The sequence below is a fragment of the Coregonus lavaretus genome (genome assembly GCF_964263955.1).
Source record: "Coregonus lavaretus genome assembly, chromosome: 10".
Classification (NCBI taxonomy): Eukaryota; Metazoa; Chordata; class Actinopteri; order Salmoniformes; family Salmonidae; genus Coregonus; species Coregonus lavaretus.
The window spans coordinates 36,983,015-37,005,372 of record NC_139997.1 but is presented as its reverse complement, the minus strand read 5'-3'; the positions used below and the strand labels follow the sequence as shown (position 1 = coordinate 37,005,372).

Here is a 22,358-nt window from a genome sequence, read left to right as displayed (position 1 = left end):
TTACATTTCAAAATTCAATCATTCCACAAGGACAAATTCTTGACCATTACTAATTCAAGCATGCTCTGTTTATTTATTTCCTAAAAAAAAGTATTACAGTGTTTATCACTGAGCAGATTGAGAGTCAATGAGCATGGTATACTGTGGGAGGAAGGTTCTAGCCATAGAAATAATTATATCGTACAGTAGGTTCCACCACTCTGACCTGGTTCTGATTAAATCCAATTAATTATATATTCTAACATTATTATCAGCTGTCTGTAAATACACTTCCTACTCTGCCACCAAATCAGATCCTAAATGAGTCTGGTTCCAGATGAGACAGCCAGACATTCTATGGAGGCTACTATTCTCTGGGGTCAACCTATTTGACGACACTGGTCCCCAGTGCTGGTCCATCATTCATGAGGTTGTCTGCAAAAATGAGCACTAGCAATGGGACTTAAATCTCCTATCTGGGCAACCCATGCTCTCACAGAGCTGGGAGAATAATTGACATTAGATTGAAGACATCCAATTTTCCTCCAAACCATTCTATTGGATAAAAAAGGCACAGCGGCTGCTGTGCTCTCTCTGCCATATTGTAAAAGGAATTTGAATGCAGTTGACCCATCGTGACTCCTGGTAATTCTGATCTATATCTTATATAGGGCATGCTGTTGCAGGGAATGGGGAATGAGTGTTTCCATAGGCTCCTGCTTTTTCTGGGCCAAAACAGCAATTGCTGCAACGAGAGATCCCAGCGGTAGATAAATAGGCAAACTAGAATAACTCTGAGAGGAAACATAAGTTTGTCTCTGGTCAAGAGTATAACTAGGCTGGAGGTAAGATGTTTTAAATAGAATAACAAGACCACCAAACTGCTGTTTAGCATTAAACATTCTATATTTCAAAAGACAAATATGTCTTCGACAGCAACCTCCATGCTCAGGTTCACTCTAAGTGTGTCTTTTGTAATTGGTATTAAATATGCAGTTTGTTGAATTTGCCCTCCAGTGAACAGAATGGATTGAGCTGTATCTCATTACCATCAATTCTCCACTAGACGTAGACTGCAGATTGGCCGCCATCCTTTATGAACCAATAAGAAATATCACACAGACCTAGGCAGTAAAGGATTATAAACAAAAGACACGTTCATCTGAATGAACAAAAGGTACAGAACATTCCTTCTTCCTCCCAATGGGTTGAAGTGTTAACACCAAAGGTGTTCTTTATCAGTACATCAGTTGACATCCCCACTAGTCTCTAGCTCATCCCCAGTCTCTTATCCCTATAAACCTCTAAATAACTCCACATGTAGCTAGTATTTTGTTGTGTTTAATCTCATAGCATTAGCTCCCTCTGCCAGGTACCAAGGGCAGTTAAAGAGGAGGAGATGGTGTGGTACTGGCATTGTGTTGTCCCTGTGCTGCTAAACCACTATGCTGTCTCTACAAAACTGAAGCCAGGTGGAGTTCAAACATGACCCTAGAGCTATGTTATTGTCCTGGAGCTATGCCCATAGCCATGCTATTGAAGCTCAGCTAGCGGCAAACACCTCCATATGGCCATGGAGATACGTGCTTTACAGATCAGAGAAAGGTGTGCTTCAAACATGGTCATCATGAGAGGAATTCTCTATGGAGTTCTCAAAGAAAAATTCATTGCATGCCTTTTGATTTTGGCTGAGATATTACTCAGTGAATGTAACTAACAGTGAATGTTATTTCTGAGTGGATGAGTACCGTAGCTACTCTCTTGGAATTGTCTATTTTGGAATTGTCCAAAGTCAGACCTAAGGGTGGTTTAGCAGCAGTGGTCTAATTCTAGAGGATGTCACACTGTGAGCAGATCTCTCTCTGCACTCCGTCCAACACCCCCACTGACTGCTAATCAAATCACTGATGTTGTTTCAGCCATTAATCATAAGTCTGATGTAATGTTATTGATTAAGACCTAGAGCAGATGACAATCAGATGGTACTGCTGGTAGTGGTGCTTCAGTGGGACTGCTCAGTGCTGTACGTCCTGTATGATAGAGCTTTAAGGTGCTTTAATAGCACTGTGCTGGTTGAGTCATATGCAGGGCAGGAAGAGATTAGGAGCTGCTTTCCGACGCTATATAAATACTATACTGCTATAATAACATGATCAAATAGAAGTGTATCTCAGAAGAAATTGTGGTGCATGAAAACCATGCAGCTTTGACTTAAGATATTGGGTATAGAGTAAGTTCTAAAACATGCGTGATGTGGCTTTTTACTGTGTTTATAGTGTACATTCACAGAGCAGCTTGGGACTATTCCTCCTTTTAGTGCCAGATGCACTGTCAACCATGAGCCTGTAAAGTGTTTGTACATTATCTCAAGATAACAGCTTAAGTTTGTCTCTACTTATTTCAATCTAACTGACAAAGTGGTGCGATCATAATAAAAACATGCTTAAGTAAATGTATGGTGGCTACTAACCCAGTTCCACTAGTGCTAGCCTAGACTTTCCACTTTCCAGATAGACTTGATTCATGTCCACTGTCCACCCTCACTACAACACATCTAAACTTCCATCCAACTGTGACTCAGTGTCTCCCTCCACCCTCTCTCTCCCTGCCCTGACCTCAGCCTTAAAGTGGAATTGACAGCGTTTTAACTACTTTGTATTTAAAAAAAAATCAAATTCCCAGTTTATGCTTCAAAACCAAATTCATAAGAGGTTTTAAAAATAGGTTCTATTTGACTCAAAATTCCATGAAGTACAGTAAGGCATTGTTGGCAGAATAGATGAATGCAGTTCAATGTATGATTCATATAATTCACCAATACATTTCTTGATTGTCCAAAAAATATTGCTATCAGGTTGTAAATCACAGCTGGCCTGGTACATTGTTTGCTGCCTCCACCCATTCGGGATGCACTGTTTCAGATTCAATGACTCAATATCTTGAACAGAAACTGACAACTATAACTAAGGCTGGGAATGTCAATACAATAAAACTAGCTAGGGCAATGATCACAAGTCAGTCATAACTGGTCCCGTGTAGCTCAGTTGGTAGAGCATGGCGTTTGCAACGCCAGGGTTGTGGGTTCGATTCCCACGGGGGGCCAGTATGAAAAAATGTATGCACTCACTAACTGTAAGTCGCTCTGGATAAGAGCGTCTGCTAAATGACTAAAATGTTAATGTTAATAACATGGCTAATAGGCTAGCGCACATATGTCAAACACGTGGGCCGAATAGAACACACAAGCAAGTATAAATTAGTCAACAGTTGAGTCATCTACTTTATGAAATTACAGCCTGATCAAATCTTATTGATCACATATTTAGCGGGTGTAGCTCCAGCAGTACAGTAGTATCTAAAAATACACACAAATCTACAAGTAAATGAATGGAATTAAGAAATAATAAATATTAGGACGAGCAATGTCTGAGTGGCATTGACTAAAATACAGTAGAATACAGTATATACATATGAAATTAGTAAACCAGTATGTAAACATTATTAAAGTGACTAGTGTTCAATTTAAAGTGACCAGTGATTCCATGTCTATGTACATAGGGCAGCAGCCTCTAAGTTGTAGGGTTGAGTAACCGGGTGGTAGCCGGCTAGTGATGGCTATTTAACAGTCTGATGGCCTTGAGATAAAGCTGTTTTTTCAATCTCTCGGTCCCAGCTTTGATGTGTGGTGTCTGAAAATATGTTGCTAATTATGCTGTGATGATAAGAATTCCGCTGATGCTGTACTTTGATTATAAAGGTTTATTCCATCAAAGGATTCCAGCGTCAATTTACAGACATCTCCAGATATCTGGAGAATAACCGGCTCCAATCTGTAATATGTTATTCCTCTCCGTCCTTTGTTCAAAACATGGTATTTATCCTATGTAACATAAGATGGGTGGTTTTTGACAGACCAATCCCCGGCTTCCACATATCTCCAAATGTCCTCTATCCCAAGAAGCCTATGTAGTAATGCTTTCCAGATGTTTCAGCAAAGCAGAGTGGAGTTCATCCATTACACCATTTGCAAATTTCAGCAAAATCATAGACCCTCAGACGCACCTGTACTGACATTTACATTTTATTCGTTTGGCAGACGCTCTTATCCAAAGCGATTTACAGGAGCAATTAGGGTTAAGTGCCTTGCCCAAGGGCACATCGACAGATTTTTCACCTAGTCGGCTCGGGGATTAGAACCAGCAACCTTTCGGTTACTGCCACAACGCTCTTAACCACTAAGCTACCTGCCGCTCACCTTCTGGATGATAGCGGGGTGAACAGGCCGTGGCTCGGGTGGTTGATGTCCTTGATGATCTTTTTGGGGGGTACGAACAAAAGATCCAACTCGGGAAAGTCGTATTTCTGGTCGTAATGCTGGTGAGTTACCGCTGCTCTGATCTCCAAAAGTTATTTCCGGCTGTATGTAATAACACAAAAAACGTTCTGGGCTAATAATGTAAGAAATAACACACAAAAAAACAAAATACTGCAAAGTTGCTTAGGAGCTAGAAGCAGATCTGCCCTGTTTTACTGCTCGCATCGGTGAATTAAACTTAAATTGCGCTGCTTTCGTGTGTCTCGTTTACAGCGCGCAGCAGATGGAAAGTGTACAGACAGACACATGCCAACTAAAATGTTGCAGTCTGGCTTCGGTTTTTAAAAGATTGAAAATGAATAACCAAAAAACAAAACACCATGCAAAGGAGAAACATGTAGGCCTATTTCAGCAACATTTGAGCAGTAACCTAGGCTGGCAACTCAACTACAGTACATTTTCAGTGCACCATACAGCATTCAACAGCACCGGTGATCCATGCAGTGCAATAAAATAAAAAATATGTTTTAAATGTTACAACAACCTACAGCTACGTTTTTGTTATTTGGAGTTATTAAATACTTTTTGATTAATGTTGCAGCATATTATGCACATCTGCAAGCATAACAGCAAAGGCTGGACAAATATTATTTATCTCTTGATCTAATATGTTAAAATGCTATATACAGCATCCTATGTACCTACTGTAAGTGGAAATTATAAAGGGCCACATTTTTCTAACAAAACAATGGCTAGTTTGGGTCGCAGTTGCACGTTTTTTGGTAAAAACAAATAGGCTATGTCTGACCCTTGAATTCGTTGTGTTTTTTTAATATGGCCCGTGCACTGATTGAGTTTGACACCCCTGGGCTAGTGTATCTATTTATGTAGCTAGCTATTTATTTAGCAAGCTAAAAACACGGAGCCTAATATTAGCTAGCTATATGCTAGGAGGATGTCATGTCATTGGAGGAGTGGGTGAGTGATCGACTTTTTCCCCTCATATCTTATTTGGTGGCAACAGCTAGATATGCAGGTGTCATTTGTTTGCTAGCAAGAAATGTGAATTGCTTTGCTAGCTAGTTAGCTAACCATGCTGAACTTGAACGACTGTTATCCACAGTTAGCATATCTCTTAGTTGTCAATCAAATGTATTTGGCATCGATCAAATGCGCAGGCAGGCAAGTTCCCATTCAGTTGTCAAAACGTGGGTTGGGACAAGCATGCATTGGCAGGCAAGTTGCAGAAGGACGAGCAGGCTACTATTCCCCATCGTTTATCAGCACAATTTTGACGGGCAACTAGCTGAAAAAGTTTGAGAGGGTTTATCTAATGTTCCCTCGTTAGATTTGAGCTTATGGCTAGTATTAGTTGTTGATGTGCATAGGCAACTAAGGGTGAGAGCCTACCTTTTCATGGCTGTTTGATCAATAGGAATGTGAAGTTCCCAAATGTAAGAGGACTCCCGTGGTATTTACATATTTGCAGAAATCCATTCAGGTGAATTTTGTGGCTTTTTCACAAATGCCTTACTAAAAGTAATTCCCAAACATTCTATGAATTTATGAAAACGTGAATATTACCATATCTAAGTGCTTGCTTGTCAGAAAATGTAAAAGAAAGGTGTCATATTCTTCCTGGGGGTGAATATGAATAGATTTGAATAAGATGTTGCTAAAACGCTGTCAGTTCCACTTTAAAGGACACAATAAAACCCTCCTATATCTGGATCAGGGTACACAATATACCCCAAACCCAGCCTGAGGCAAGGTGTTTCACAGCAAGAGATCCAGTTAAATTCCAGGCCAGTTAAATTGGGTAGTAATATGCAATAACACTGACTGCACTGCCCAGGTCCTTTGAACAAATAGTAACACCATAGCAATATATCACCTTGAACTAAATATTGTAACCAGGGCCGGCTTAATGCAGGGGCTTACCGGGGCTGAAGCCCCTGGGCCCAGGCCCGTGGGGGGCTCAAGAGGCAGCAAAATAAACAAATAAAAAGCAATGTCAAAATATATATATATATATATATTAAGGAATTATATATACAGTATATATTTATTTTATGTGGTATATATTTTTAATTTTTTCACTGCAACCGCCAACCACAGGAAGACTTAGGAGCCCACTCTCAATGAGTGTAGACAGCCTGCTGCTACCTGCTGGCACTCTGCTAATCATCAGATGGGGGGAGGAGAGGAGGTAGGGGGCCCACGTGGGTAACTGAGGAGCCCTTCCTTGATTGGATAACTGATTTAATAAAAAAATAATTAAAAAAAACCAGAATAAATAAATGTGACTTGTCAATTGAGACCGATGGGGGCCCAAGAGGCAAAACATTTTTTTATCCAACTACAATGTTCAAAATACACCAGAGAGCATAATTTAGCCACAGAGGATCAGTAGTTTATTAAAAATTACTGTGGATTAAGTTTTATCACAATCACATACAGGTATCTGCCAAAATGTATTAATTAATGTTGTAGCTTCAATGCACCTTGGCATAGATTCAACAAGTGGACCTAAATCATGCGAGGAAAATGAACCCCACACCATAACATATACTTTGCATCCCTTGTTTACTCAAGTGCTTCCTTTATTTTGGCAGTTACCAGTATTCCTATAGTCAGGAAGGCCACAGTTTGGGCAGCATGTGCGCCAAATATAGGCTACAGCTTGAGGCCATATACATAATCCATAGAAGGGTTTTGTAACCGCTTACCATGGCAATTTGACTGTTAAACTCATGGGTACACTAGCAGTGGATGCCAGTCCTGACTTGAATGGGAACTGCCATCTACGGATTATACACTACATAGCCAAAGGTATGTGGACACCTGCTCGTCGAACATCTCATTCCAAAATCATGGGCATTAATATGGAGCCTCCACTCTTCTGGGAAGGCTTTCCACTAGATGTTGGAACATTGCTGCGGGGACTTGTTTCCATTCTGCCACAAGAACATTAGTGAGGTCGGGCATTGATGTTGGGTGAGTAGGTCTGGTTCGCAGTCGGCGTTCCAATTCATCCCAAAGGTGTTCGATGGGGTTGAGGTCAGGGCTCTGTGCAGGCCAGTCAAGTTCTTCCACACCGATCTCGACAAACCATTTCTGTATAGACCTTGCTTTGTGCACGGGGGCAGTCATGCTGAAACAGGAAAGGGCCTTCCCCAAACTGTTGCCACAAAGTTGGAAGCACAGAATCATCTAGAATCCCATTGTATGCTGTAGCGTTAAGATTTCCCTTCACTGGAACTAAGGGGCCTAGCCTGAACCACGAAAAACAGCCCCAGACCACTATTGCTCCTCCACCAAACTTTACAGTTGGCACTATGCATTTGGGCAGGTAGCGTTCTGCCAGATGGGTAAGCGTGATTCATCACTCCAGAGAACACGTTTCCACTCCTCCAGAGTCCGGCAGCGAGCTTTACACCACTCCAGCCGACGCTTGGCATTGCGCATCGTGATCTCAGGCTTGTATGCGACTGCTCTGCCATGAAAACCCATTTCATGAAGCTCCCGACGAACAGTTCTTGTGCTGACGTTGCTTCCAGAGAAGGTTTGGAACTCAGAAGTGAGTGTTGCAACCGAGGACAAACAATTTTTACGAGCTACGGGCACTCGGCTTTCCCATTCTGTGAGCTTGTGTGGCCTACCACTTCACGGCTGAGCCGTTGTTGCTCCTAGACGTTTCCACTTCACAATAACAGCACTTACAGTTGACCTGGGCAGCTCTAGCAGGGTAGAAATATGACAATTGACTTGTTGGAAAGGTGGAATCCAATGACAGTGCCACGTTGAAAGTCACTGAGCTCTTCAGTAAGGCCATTCTAATGGCAATGTTTGTCTATGGAGATTGCATGGCTGTGTGCTCGCTTTTATACACTTGTCAGCAACGGGTGTGGCTGAAATAGCCAAATCCACAAATTTGAAGGGATGGTCACATACTTCTGGCCATGTAGTGTATATACTGTATATATATTGCAGTGGCGGTCAGTGCCGTTTAAGATGAGGGAGGACACATTCTTTTTATGTGCATGGCCTTATTTCTATTACAGCATATTGGATGACTGTCATTCATATTCCATTCAGCCAGCTCAATGTAACGTCAATAGGTTTAGGCTACTACACGATACTAGAATTTTCGCAATACCCATCATGAGGTTGCTACAACCTAGCCTATGAATGAAAGTTTACAATGTACAGTTGAAGTCGGAAGGTTACATACACCTTAGCCAAATACATTTAAACTCAGTTTTTCACAATTCCTGACATTTAATCCTAGTAAAAATTCCGTCTTAGGTCAGTTAGGATCACCACTTTATTTTAAATGTCAGAATAATAGTAGAGAGAATGATTTATTTCAGCTTTTATTTCTTTCATCACATTCCCAGTGGGTCAGAAGTTTACATACACTCAATTAGTATTTGGTAGCATTGCCTTTAAATTGTTTAACTTGGGTCAAACGTTTCTGGTAGCCTTCCATAAGCTTCCCACAATAAGTTGGGTGAATTTTGGCACATTCCTCCTGACAGAGCTGGTGTAACTGAGTCAGGTTTGTAGGCCTCCTTGTTTGCACACGCTTTTTCAGTTCTGCCCACACATTTTCTATAGGATTGAGGTCAGGGCTTTGTGATGGCCACTCCAATACCTTGACTTTTTTGTCCTTAAGCCATTTTGCCACAACTTTGGAAGTATGCTTGGGGTCACTGTCCATTTGGAAGACCCATTTGCGACCAAGCTTTAACTTCCTGACTGATGTCTTGAGATGTTGCTTCAATATATTCACATAATTTTCCTTCCTCATGATGCCATCTATTTTGTGAAGTGCACCAGTCCCTCCTGCAGCAAAGCACCCCCACAGCATGATGCTGCCACGCCCATGCTTCACGGTTGGGATGGTGTTCTTCGGCTTGCAAGCGTACCCCTTTTTCCTCCAAACATAACGATGGTCATTATGGCCTAACAGTTCTATTTTTGTTTAATCAGACCAGAGGACATTTCTCCAAAAAGTATGATCTTTGTCCCCATGTGCAGTTGCAAACCGTAGTCTGGCTTTTTTATGGTGGTTTTGGAGCAGCGGCTTCTTCCTTACTGAGCGGCCTTTAAGGTTATGTCGATATAGGACTCATTTTACTGTGGATATAGATCATTTTGTACCTGTTTCCTCCAGCATCTTCACAGGGTCCTTTGCTGTTGTTCTGGGATTGATTTGCACTTTTCGCACCAAAGTACGTTCATTTCTAGGAGACAGAATGCGTCTCCTTCCTGAGCGGTATGACGGCTGCGTGGTCCCATGGTGTTTATACTTGCGTACTATTGCTTGTACAGATGAATGTGGTACCTTCAGGCGTTTGGAAATTGCTCCCAAGGATGAACCAGACTTGTGGAGGTCTACAAAATTTTTTCGGAGGTCTTGGCTGATTTATTTTCATTTTCCCATGATGTCAAGCAAAGAGGCACTGAGTTTGAAGGTAGGCCACAGGTACACCTCCAGTTGACTAAAATTATGTCAATTAGCCTATCAGAAGCTTCTAAAGCATGACATCATTTTCTGGATTTTTCCAAGCTGTTTAAAGGCACAGTCAACTTAGTGTATGTAAACTTCTGACTCACTGGAATTGTGATACAGTGAATTATAAGTGAAATAATCTGTCTGTAAACAACTGTTGGAAAAATTACTTGTGTCATGCACAAAGTAGATGTCCTAACCGACTTGCCAAAACTATAGTTTGTTAACAAGAAATTTGTGGAGTGGTTGAAAAACGTAAGTGTATGTAAACTTCTGACTTCAACTGTAGGTGCACAGGTCGAGATAATTTTTTTTGCAATAAAGATGACAGACAGTAACACATTCAATACGGCCTTGCACAGTCTTGCCTGCATCTAGCTGATCTGGGGTGTAATCATTAGTCCAACAGTTGCAAACGAGAGTTTCTATTGGACAAATTCAGGTATGTTTATCACCGTTTGGTTCCCTTTAAGAAATGTTTTTCAACAGAATCGGCGGAATGAATACACTGATCACACGCAAACACAGTTCACTTTGATAGCAGCCACATACAAACAGCACGATCACATAATTCCTTCTCGCATCTACGAGCCTCCTCCTCTCACTTTTTCCCTTCACTTGTGGACTTCAGTGCACAAAAAATCAGCTGTCTGTGACCAGGCAAAAAAAACATTCCAAGCCAAACCTTCATATCATTGTCACGACTTCCGCCGAGGCTGTCTCCGCTCCTTGTTCGGGCAGGCTTCGGCGTTCGTCGTCACCGGCTTACTAGCCACTGCCGCTCCATATATCATAAATCATTCCATTTGTCTTGTCTTGTCAATTACACACACCTGGTTCTTATCCCCTCATTAGTCTGTGTATAAGTGTTCCCTCTGTCCCCTTGTCCTTGTGGGTGATTGTATATTGTGAGAGTAGTGTAGCTCGGTGGAGCTACTCGTACCTTGTATTGCCGGGGTAGATAGTTTCCCCTGTGCCTGTTTTCTGTTGTCGCTATCCAGCGCAATTGTGTACGACCGAATAAACTCTGTATTCGGTGATATACCCTCCTGCGCCTGACTCCTTCTATCACACTCATCACAATCATAACCGCTACACACAGTCTACATCGTTTTCACCATATTAGCTAACGTCATAGTCAACATAGCTACTAGAACTAATGCGTTAGTAAACCCACTACAATCATGCAGTACAATCAGCAAGCAGTTTAGCAGTTACACCGGCAGGCCCTGGTGGTAATAAATAATAAAAAACCAAAGCTTACCTTGACTTGGAACAGTTCCAGTGTTGGATAGCCATAGCCAGCTAGTTAACATAGCATCCCTCTCTGTTTGAGCCGGGTGTTTGAGTAGGCTAAACTAGCTAGCTGCATTCGCTAGCTATGTGAAAGTTAAAGTAAACTAAATACAACAAAATATAGCTAGCTCTCTCTCTCTCTCTTGCTTCTCCGTACTTTTTAAAGAAATGTTTTTGTTCAAAACTGTTCAACTATTGTCTTTCTCGCTCTTTGAATCAACTACTCACCACATTTTATGCACTGCAGTGCTAGCTAGCTGTAGCTTATGCTTTCAGTACTAGATTCATTCTCTGATCCTTTGATTGGGTGTACAACATGTCAGTTCATGCTGCAAGAGCTCTGATAGGTTGAAGGACGTCCTCCGGAAGTTGTCATAATTACTGTGTGTGGGGGGGGGGCTATAAGAAATAAATAAAAACCTGGGGAGTTCAAATCAAAGTATGCGAAATGGAGCATGGAGGGCACTTCTCGAATGCCTACTCCGTTTGTACATATTTTGAAGCATGCATCGACGCGAGCTTCAATGGAAAGTATGCAATGAAATATGACACAACCACGTAGAAAATTATGCACATTTTCTTGAAATCAATGGCGGCCATTATTGAAGCTGAAGCGAGAGAAAATACACTTCAGAATGAAATGTTGCCTATTTACATCTGATATGTTGCCTGACTACAATATTTTAACTTGATACGTTAATAAATAAATGCTGTATTAATTTTAGCATGGTTACCTGCCTACAATACCCACTGTAGTGTGCGTAGGTTGCAAGCCCATAGTAAGTCAATAGCGCTAACTGTCTAGCTACTACTGTTAGCTAGCCAGATAGCCACAAAGAAGAGTTGACATCTACTTTGGTTTTAGGTCATTTTTGCCCGTTATACTATCTGTTTAGCTACATTATTACGATTCACATATAGCTAGCTGATAGTTATGAAGTCGAACGTTTGCTTTGTGTATATCTTGTTTCATCTCTATTGCCATTGTCCTGGCTAGAAAAAAGAAGGTTCAGTGAATGGGTAAGTCCATAGTAAGTCAATAGGGCTAACTGGCTAGCTAGTTAGCCACGAATAATTGTTAGCTAGCTACCCACGAAGAATTGACATCTACTGTACCTTGCATAACATTAGTTTTAGGTCATTTTTGCCTGTTTAATTAGCTAGCTGGCATATACAGTGAGGGAAAAAAGTATTTGATCCCCTGCTGATTTTGTACATTTGCCCACTGACAAAGAAATGATCAGTCTATAATTTTAATGGTAGGTTTATTTGAACAGTGAGAGACAGAATAACAACAACAAAATCCAGAAAGACGCATGTCAAAAATGTTATAAATTGATTTGCATTTTAATGAGGGAAATAAGTATTTGACCCCCTCTCAATCAGAAAGATCCCTCTCAATCAGAAAGATTTCTGGCTCCCAGGTGTCTTTTATACAGGTAACGAGCTGAGATTAGGAGCACACTCTTAAAGGGAGTGCTCCTAATCTCAGCTTGTTATCTGTATAAAAGACCTGTCCACAGAAGCAATCAATCAATCAGATTCCAAACTCTCCACCATGGCCAAGACCAAAGAGCTCTCCAAGGATGTCAGGGACAAGATTGTAGACCTACACAAGGCTGGAATGGGCTACAAGACCATCGCCAAGCAGCTTGGTGAGAAGGTGACAACAGTTGGTGCGATTATTCGCAAAAATGGAAGAAACACAAAATAACTGTCAATCTCCCTCGGCCTGGGGCTCCATGCAAGATCTCACCTCGTGGAGTTGCAATGATCATGAGAACGGTGAAGAATCAGCCCAGAACTGTCCAGAACTACACGGAGGATCTTGTCAATGATCTCAAGGCAGCTGGGACCATATCAAATCAAATCAAATCAAATTGTATTGGTCACATGCGCCGAATACAACAGGTGCAGACATTACAGTGAAATGCTTACTTACAGCCCTTAACCAACAGTGCATTTATTTTAAACAAAAAAGTAAGAATAAAACAACAACAAAAAAAGTGTTGAGAAAAAAAGAGCAGAAGTAAAATAAAGTGACAGTAGGGAGGCTATATATACAGTAAAATAAAGTGACAGTAGGGAGGCTATATATACAGGGGGGTACCGTTGCAGAGTCAATGTGCGGGGGCACCGGCTAGTTGAGGTAGTTGAGGTAATATGTACATGTGGGTAGAGTTAAAGTGACTATGCATAAATACTTAACAGAGTAGCAGCAGCGTAAATAGTCACCAAGAAAACAATTGGTAACACACTACGCTGTGAAGGACTGAAATCCTGCAGCGCCCGCAAGGTCCCCCTGCTCAAGAAAGCACATATACAGGCCCGTCTGAAGTTTGCCAATGAACATCTGAATGATTCAGAGGAGAACTGGGTGAAAGTGTTGTGGTCAGATGAGACCAAAATCGAGCTCTTTGGCATCAACTCAACTCGCCGTGTTTGGAGGAGGAGGAATGCTGCCTATGACCCCAAGAACACCATCCCCACCGTCAAACATGGAGGTGGAAACATTATGCTTTGGGGGTGTTTTTCTGCTAAGGGGACAGGACAACTTCACCGCATCAAAGGGACGATGGACGGGGCCATGTACCGTCAAATCCTTCCCTCAACCAGGGCATTGAAAATGGGTCGTGGATGGGTATTCCAGCATGACAATGACCCAAAACACACGGCCAAGGCAACAAAGGAGTGGCTCAAGAAGAAGCACATTAAGGTCCTGGAGTGGCCTAGCCAGTCTCCAGACCTTAATCTCATAGATAATCTGTGGAGGGAGCTGAAGGTTCGAGTTGCCAAACGTCAGCCTTGAAACCTTAATGACTTGGAGAAGATCTGCAAAGAGGAGTGTGACAAAATCCCTCCTGAGATGTGTGCAAACCTGGTGGCCAACTAACTACAAGACACGTCTGACCTCTGTGATTGCCAACAAGGGTTTTGCCACAAAGTACTAAGTCATGTTTTGCAGAGGGGTCAAATACTTATTTCCCTCATTAAAATGCAAATACATTTATATCCCCTGCTGGATTTTTTTGTTGTTATTCTGTCTCTCACTGTTCAAATAAACCTACCATTAAAATTATAGACTGATAATTTCTTTGTCAGTGGGCAAACGTACAAAATCAGCAGGGGATCAAATACTTTTTCCCTCACTGTATCTAGCTGATCATTATGAAGTAAAACGTTTGCTTTGTGTATATCTTGTTTCGTCTCAATTGTTGCCATTGTCCTGGCTGAAATAGTAGGGGGAGTGCGAGTGCTTCTCAAATGTAATGTTTTATGCGTTCTCCCCACTCTTGTCCTCACAAGAACATACTTAAGAGAACGCACTTGGAGCATGAGAGTGGGGAGCACGGTAGTATGCATATTGAGAAACACCCAGTGATTGTCCATCCTTCAAGCTTCCCACTAGGCAAAAACTGGTTGAATTCTCATTTCAACAAAAATATGCAATGTGATGACGTTGAAGCAACGTGGAAAACTGATTGGATTTGAAAAAGGTTATCAACGTAAGAAGGAAATTGTCATTTTTTCACCTAACTTTTAAACTAAATCCAATGACATGGTGAAATGTTTTGTTGATTTTACATTCAATTCACGTTAGTTGACAACTCAAATAAAAACTAGATGTTAAACTGACGTCTGTGCCCAGTGGGTTATGTATATTTGTATCTGTGTACATTTGTCTGTAGGTTGGTGACCGTACAGCCATTTGGATCAAACTCTCTGTGGCTCATATTTTTCTGAGAGAACTGTATCCTACACGCTGAGATAATAGAACGCTCTGGTGAAATAAATTCTGTTCTGTCACATATCAGGAGATATTGAGAGAAAGATATGGGCAGTGAGAGCTGATCTCTTCACACCAACACAGTGCAGCACAACACACTGCACCAAACACCCCTGTCCTGTCCTGTCCTGTCCTGCCCTGTCCTGTCCTGCCCTGTCCTGTCCTGTCCTGTCCTGTCCTGTCCTTTGGCCTTCAGCCTATTGATCTTCTCAGCCAATAACACAGTAATGGCCGATGGGGATTTGTGACTATCATTACATCCTGACGCAACCAGGGTAGAGCTATAGGGTAACGGACATTATTCTAATCACTGCCACTGTCTGACTGCCACTTCTAACAAATGGCTCCTAATCGAGAAGTCCTTTACACATGTTATGACTCCCTTTCAATTATGTAATTGATCTATACGTACATCACCTGACACGATCATGTGATTCAAAGATATTGATTTAACCCTTTGTAGATGGATGTGCATTTTTTAAAGATACAGTCTCCACAGACAACCACAAATCCAAAAAAGTGCCATTTACAAAATAATAACATCTAACATCAAGCAATTATAGCACCCTCTATACACACTAAAAACAAAATGGTTCTATATAGACCAAACAACGATTATTTGGCTTGTAACCATAGTGCAGTGCTTCTCAATTATTTTCTGTTACGCCCCCCCTAGGAAGAAGTAAACATTTCGCGCCCCCCAACTCTCCGCCGCAACTGTAAATAGTATCATTTGTCTATAAAATTGTTACAAGTACACCTCTGCATAACATTGTATCCTTATTAACATTAAAGAAAACAAAAAAACAAAAAAGAAAGATATATAGATCAACTTACAACAAAGAATAACTTTATTAACATTGTTTTTTAGTCTGTAACAGAAAAGCCTTAAAGTGCATCAATTTGCCTGAAAAAAAATAAAAATAATTCAACCCTTATTTAAACTGTAAAATGTTTTTGACCATTTGATACTGAAAAATAAAATAAAATATAATCAATAAATAATAATACATTCAAATTGATCAGTAACATTAACTCAGGAGCACAATATATGAAACACTTTGACCTATAAAACAAAAATGAATAAAACAATTTGTGCATTTTTATCAAAATGAGGAAGTCAGGATTAATGGCTACAATGAGCACGTTTTGCAGTGCACAGCTTTTCGAAGCGGGGTTTGAAGCATGATACTGCAACTCTCAGCTCCTGCTCAATGTTTAGCTGGGACCTGTACTTGGTCTTCAGTGCAGCAACTGCAGAGAAGCCAGTCTCATAAAGATAAGATGTTGCAAAAGGAAGAAGAATGCCCATGGCCCTCTGCCCTAAGAGTGGATACTGCCTCTCTACACTCAGCCAGAATTCACTCAGTGTCTGTGATGTGAACCTCAGTCTCAATGTGGAGTCAGACGTCATATCAATGAACTGGTCCTCCTCTGCAGAGCTGAAACCAGTTGGAGCTGGTGCATTGAAAGGATCTCTCACCCAGTCATATTGGGAACTGTTTTCAGGGAAGTACTTTTTAAAGAATCCCATCAGTGATGAATAATGCTCCTTAATATATGGAATCACTGAGGTGGCATCATAGTCAGTAGTGTCAACAAATTCATGCAGGTTCTCGAATGAATCAGTATTTCCTTCATCAAGTCGCCTGCCCCACATTGCAAGCTTTCAAGTGAAAGAGCTGATCTTGAAGCTGTAGATTTAGTTCATTTAGCTTTCCAAATATGTCACTCAGGTAGGCCAGTTTTGCCAGGAAGTTCTCATCAATAAATTTTTCTGCGAGGTCATACTTGTGCTCCTGCTCCGAAAACATTCGTATCTGCTCTCTGAGCTCAAAAACTCGGGACAAGGCTTTTCCTCATGACAGCCACCTTGCTTCACTGTGAAACAGCACAGCTTGATGTTCAGCTCCCATCTCTTCACAGATAGCAGAGAAGACTCTTGTTTTTAGTGGTCTGGTCTTTATGAAATTGACTACACCTACTATGTCAGTCATAACCTCACTTAATTCAGAGGAAAGGTGCCTTGATGCCAGTGCTTCTCTGTGTATAACACAGTATGTCCACTCAGCATTAGGTGAGGCCTTCTTGATGAGTGCCCGAAGTCCTTTTCTCATCCCTGCCATGGTCTGTGCACCATCACTGCAAACACCAATGCAGTTCTCCCACTTTAGCCCATTCTCAGTCAGGAAGCAGTCCAGCATTTTGAATAGCTCTTCAGCTGTGGCTCTGTCTCTGACATATTTATAAAAAAGTAGATCCTCACACAGGGAGTTTGTCATGTCAAAACGTACATAAGCGATAAACAAACAGTCTTTGTTGCTGTCAGTTGCTTCATCGAACTGTAAGGCAAAACGTTTGTCTTTGAGTTTATCTACCAGCTGTTCTTTAAGATCGTTATCAATGTCATCTATACGTCTGGCGACAGTGTCAAATAGGACAGAGGGATAGTTTTTATTTTTGCAGCACTTGCGTCATCCAGCATGACAGAGACCATGTCTAATGCTGCAGGCAGTATCAGCTCCTCTGCTATGGAGTGTTTTTTTTTGCACTGAGCAATTTGGTACGCCACCTTATATGATGCTAACAGTGCTCGCTGGTTTACTGAAGTAGCATTCACAAAGCGGGACGATTGTTGGCAATATTCGGCACGTTTTCGCTGAAAAAACTCAAGCGGCTTATCAGCGTGATTGGGGTGTAATGTCTTTAAGTGACGCCTTAATTTATTTGGCTTCATGCTGTCCGCTGCCAACGTTTTTAGACACAGTAAACATACCGGTCTTTCCTCGTCTCCCACCGTAGTCACAGTGAAGCCAAGCGCTACATACGCTTCGTCATATTTCCTCGTCTTAGCTTTCGGGAGACTTACGTTTGTCTCATTATCTCCGTCTCTCTCCGCCTTTCTTTTCATCCCTGTTAAATATTTTTCCATGGTGTCTCTTAAGGGTTTGTTATCTGCACTTCATATCTCCTGCTCTGTGCTGTGTGCTCTTGTTCGGTGCAAAAAAAACCTACTCCCTGCGGCAAAAAAAAGTATGTTCCCCGGGGTCACATGCGCCCCCCCCTGGCATCGCTCCGAGCCCCCCCAGGGGGGCGCGCCCCACTATTTGAGAAGGACTGCCATAGTGGAACCCTTTTTGGTGCTATATGGAACCTTTTTTTGAAGGTTCTATTACAAACAATACTAATATGGTTCTAAATAGAACCTGTATGGTGCTATAAATAACCCTTTCCTAAGGTTCTATTAATAACCATAAAAAAAAGGTTATATATAGCACCAAAAAAAGGGTTCCACTATGGTTACAACACTTTTTGGGGCTACTGTATATATAATTATATAATTATCACTAAAATAGGAAATAACCCTTTTGAACTGCAAAGAACCATTGAAATGGCATATAATAATAATAATAATAATAATAATAATAATAATAATAATAATAATAATAATAAGGGCTCAAAGGGTTATTTGGGTCATTATGGTTCCACATAGAACCATCACCCTTCCCAAAGAATCCTTGAGGAACCCTAATTTTTTGTGTGTAGTGAGACACCGCATTACTTTTCTTACTAGAGAAAATCCTTTGAAAAGCATTTGAATAATGCAACTAGTTTTCTACCCACTCAGATGGTTGTTTTGTTAGCATTGTCCCACTTTTAACATGATGCATACAATCCTGTCTTACATGTTCCAGGTCTCTTCAACATACAGTTGAAGTCGGAAGTTTACATACACCTTAGCCAAATACATTTAAACTCAGTTTTTCACAATTCCTGACATTTAATCCTAGTAAAAATTCCCTGTCTTAGGTCAGTTAGGATCACCACTTTATTTATTTATTTATTTTGGGTAGCCTTCCACAAGCTTCCCACAATAAGTTGGGTGAATTTTGGCCCATTCCTCCTGACAGAGCTGGTGTAACTGAGTCAAGTTTGTAGGCCTCCTTGCTCGCACACGCTTTTTCAGTTCTGCCCACAAATGTTCTATAGGATTGAGGTCAGGGCTTTGTGATGGCCACTCCAATACCTTGACTTTGTTGCCCTTAAGCCATTTTGCCACAACTTTGGAAGTATGCTTGGGGTCAATGTCCATTTGGAAGACCCATTTGCGACCAAGCTTTAACTTCCTGACTGATGTCTTGAGATGTTGCTTCAATATATCCACATAATTTTCCTTCCTCATGATGCCATCTATTTTGTGAAGTGCACCAGTCCCTCCTGCAGCAAAGCACCCCCACAGCATGATGCTGCCACCCCCGTGCTTCACGGTTGGGATGGTGTTCTTCGGCTTGCAAGCAGCCCCCTTTTTCCTCCAAACATAACAATGGTCATTATGGCCAAACAGTTATATTTTTGTTTAATCAAACCAGAGGACATTTCTCCAAAAAGTATGATCTTTGTCCCCATGTGCAGTTGCAAACCGTAGTCTGGCTTTTTTATGGCGGTTTTGGAGCAGTGGCTTCTTCCTTGCTGAGCGGCCTTTCAGGTTATGTCGATATAGGACTCGTTTAACTGTGGATATAGTACTTTTGTACCTGTTTCCTCCAGCATCTTCACAAGGTCCTTTGCTGTTGTTCTGGGATTGATTTGCACTTTTCGCACCAAAGTACGTTCATCTCTAGGAGACAGAATGCGTCTCCTTCCTGAGCAGTACCTTCAGGCATTTGGAAATTGCTCCCAAGGATGAACCAGACTTGTGGAGGTTTACAAAAAAGATTCTGAGGTCTTGGCTGATTTCTTTTGATTTTTCCATGATGTCAAGCAGAGGCACTGAGTTTGAAGGTAGGCCTTGAAATACATCCACAGGTACACCTCCAATTGACTCAAATTATGTCAATTAGCCTATCAGAAGCTTCTAAAGCCATGACATCATTTTCTGGGATTTTCCAAGCTGTTTAAAGGCACAGTCAACTTAGTGTATGTAAACTTCTGACCCACTGGAATTGTGATACAGTGAATTATAAGTGAAATAATCTGTCTGTAAACAATTGTTGGAAAAATTACTTGTGTCATGCACAAAGTAGATGTCGTAACCGACTTGCCAAAATTATAGTTTGTTAACAAGAAATGTGTGGAGTGGGTGAAAAACAAGTTTTAATGACTCCAACCTAAGTGTATGTAAACTTCCGACTTCAACTGTATATAGACAGGTGTGTGTCTTTCCAAATCATGTCCAATCAATTGAATTTACCACAGGTGGACTCCAATCAAGTTGTAGAAACATCTCCAGGATGATCAATGGAAACAGGGCGCACCTGAGCTCAATTTCGAGTCTCATAGCAAAGCAAATACTTGTGTAAATAAGGTATTTGTTATTTCGCTTTGTCATTATGGGGTATTGTATATATTTTTTTGTGTGTGTGTAGATTGATGAGGAAATGTAACGTAACAAAATGTGGAAAAAGTCAAGCGGTCTGAATACTTTCCGAATGCACTGTATCACTTCTATCTATCTACTACAGTGTAGGTGACTCACAAAAAGAAGTGATATAACAGAGACCTGAATCAGTCATTTTGATTATTAGGCTATACAGCAATTGCTGCAACAACCACCTCTTTGAAATATCCATGGCTTCATCTGAAAGGAACTGGGGCTTGTATATTACTCCAACTTTCTTTGACAATCACAGTGCTGTGAAAAAAGTTTTTTGCATACAAAAGATAGTACATCCGGAAAGGGAAAAAAAATTATAATCAATTTGAGCCAACCCTATAGCCTACCATCAGCAAAGCAATGTGCAGTGACAGCTCAGAAGGCATGTGTGGGATGATTGTCTTCTAATGCTATAGCAATTAGCCTACCATCAATTTGATATAATACTGCATTAAAACAGACATAATTTTACATAGGCGTCAAGCCAATGCCACTGTGGATATAGTCCCCAACTCGGTGCAGTAGCCGCTCATAATGCATTGAGGGGGGGCACGTTAATTAAATGAAATACATTGTCATCAGTTAGTATCGTGGTACTCACACGCATGTGTGACGGAAAAGCTGTTGGAGGATTCGAGGTTGTCTACATTATAATTGAGATGGAAAGGTTTCTCCGTCACATTTTGATTGGTATTATACAGCTGGACAGCGAATCTGAAGGCGCTGTGCTCCTGCACTGTAGAGCGCATAAAAAGCCCACCTATAGACAAGAGGAGAGGAGAATGGGAAGAATTGCATAGCTTAGTTCCTCTTATTCTGTTTCATGAAAACATAGTATGACATCAATATCAGTCCTTATAAATTATTTTCAATCACTGTCGACAAATTATCAGTCCTATTTTACGCACCAAGTTATTTCACATAACTAACTGGATGAACATTGCTTTATCTGGAATACACATCAACCAATTAATTCAACTGTGATTCATTTGTTAATGTATAATCTATACTGCCCAGTGAAGTGGTGTAAAGTTCTGTATGAAGATACTTAAATAGGCAAGTATGTGCAACTTTGGTGATTTTTCTTTTACCCTCCCCCACTCTAAAGCGCATTGTTTCTCTTAGCTAGGTGGCTACCTCTCGTTAGGGTATTACTGATGAACTTGACAATTAATTATGCAAATAATAATCCGTGTAAATGAAGTCAACACCACACAAGCTGTTAATGTACATTTATCTCGTTTTCTTTTTAGGCTAAAGAAAAAACATGTTAGTAATTTCAAATATAACTTACCTATATTTATCTGGTTTGGAAACGCTCCATGCGATTTACCAAAAAGCCACACAAAAAAAAGGACAGTCGCTATTATGCGATGCCCCATTTTCTCAGACCTCTGAATTTAACTCCTCAAACGAATCTGATATAGGAAAACCATGTAAGTACACAAGCCTATGCGCAGAGAAAATCCGCCAGATGTGTAAGGTGCTCTCAGCCTCTCACTGTGGACTACGAGTGATATACATTGAACTGCGAGCCGAACAGCAGCAGAGCGAATCTTCTTCCGTTGAGAAAAAAGGCACAGACTTTCTCAAAGATGGTAGCGGAGCGAGAAGAGGATATTTTTGTGTATAAGGATCCAATTGAGCCAGCAGGGGGACGTTGATTAAACTTGATCTGACGTTGAATTATAACAGCATCCTCGCCATGCAGCCGCTGCAGACGTGGGCTGGGAAGAATCAGCGCGGACGCAGCTGTACAGTGTTTGTCCGCATGGTGCAAAGACAAAGCGAGTCCAGTTACGATGGTATCGATTCTGTAGCCATGTGGGCTAGTTGAGGGAAAGTTAAATTACTGTTATTCTTTAATGCATCGTCTATAGCCTATCTTGTGAAATGTAATGATTCTATATGAAAAAATAAGCATTAGGCTATGTGATTTTCCTAAATACAGTGGGGAGAACAAGTATTTGATAACCTGCAAAATCGGCAGTGTTTCCTACTTACAAAGCATGTAGAGGTCTGTAATTTTTATCATAGGTACACTTCAACTGTGAGAGACGGAATCGAAAACAAAAATCCAGAAAATCAC

The 22,358-nt window shown here is 41.0% G+C and overlaps 1 protein-coding gene across 2 annotated transcripts in view; it reads right to left on the bottom strand.

Moving 5' to 3' along the window:
* Positions 1 to 21,651, bottom strand: part of LOC311135738 (glutamate receptor 3-like) — a gene marked incomplete at its 5' end in the record, with an annotated part of 150,382 nt that extends 128,731 nt beyond the window's left edge. For both annotated transcript variants that reach the window (XM_084169773.1, XM_084169772.1), the window contains 2 exons: positions 20,871 to 21,029; positions 21,564 to 21,651. In XM_084169773.1, the coding sequence (XP_084025899.1) occupies positions 20,871 to 21,029; positions 21,564 to 21,651 (247 nt within the window). The remainder of the gene's footprint in view (positions 1 to 20,870; positions 21,030 to 21,563) is intronic.
* Positions 21,652 to 22,358: the final 707 nt, after the last annotated feature.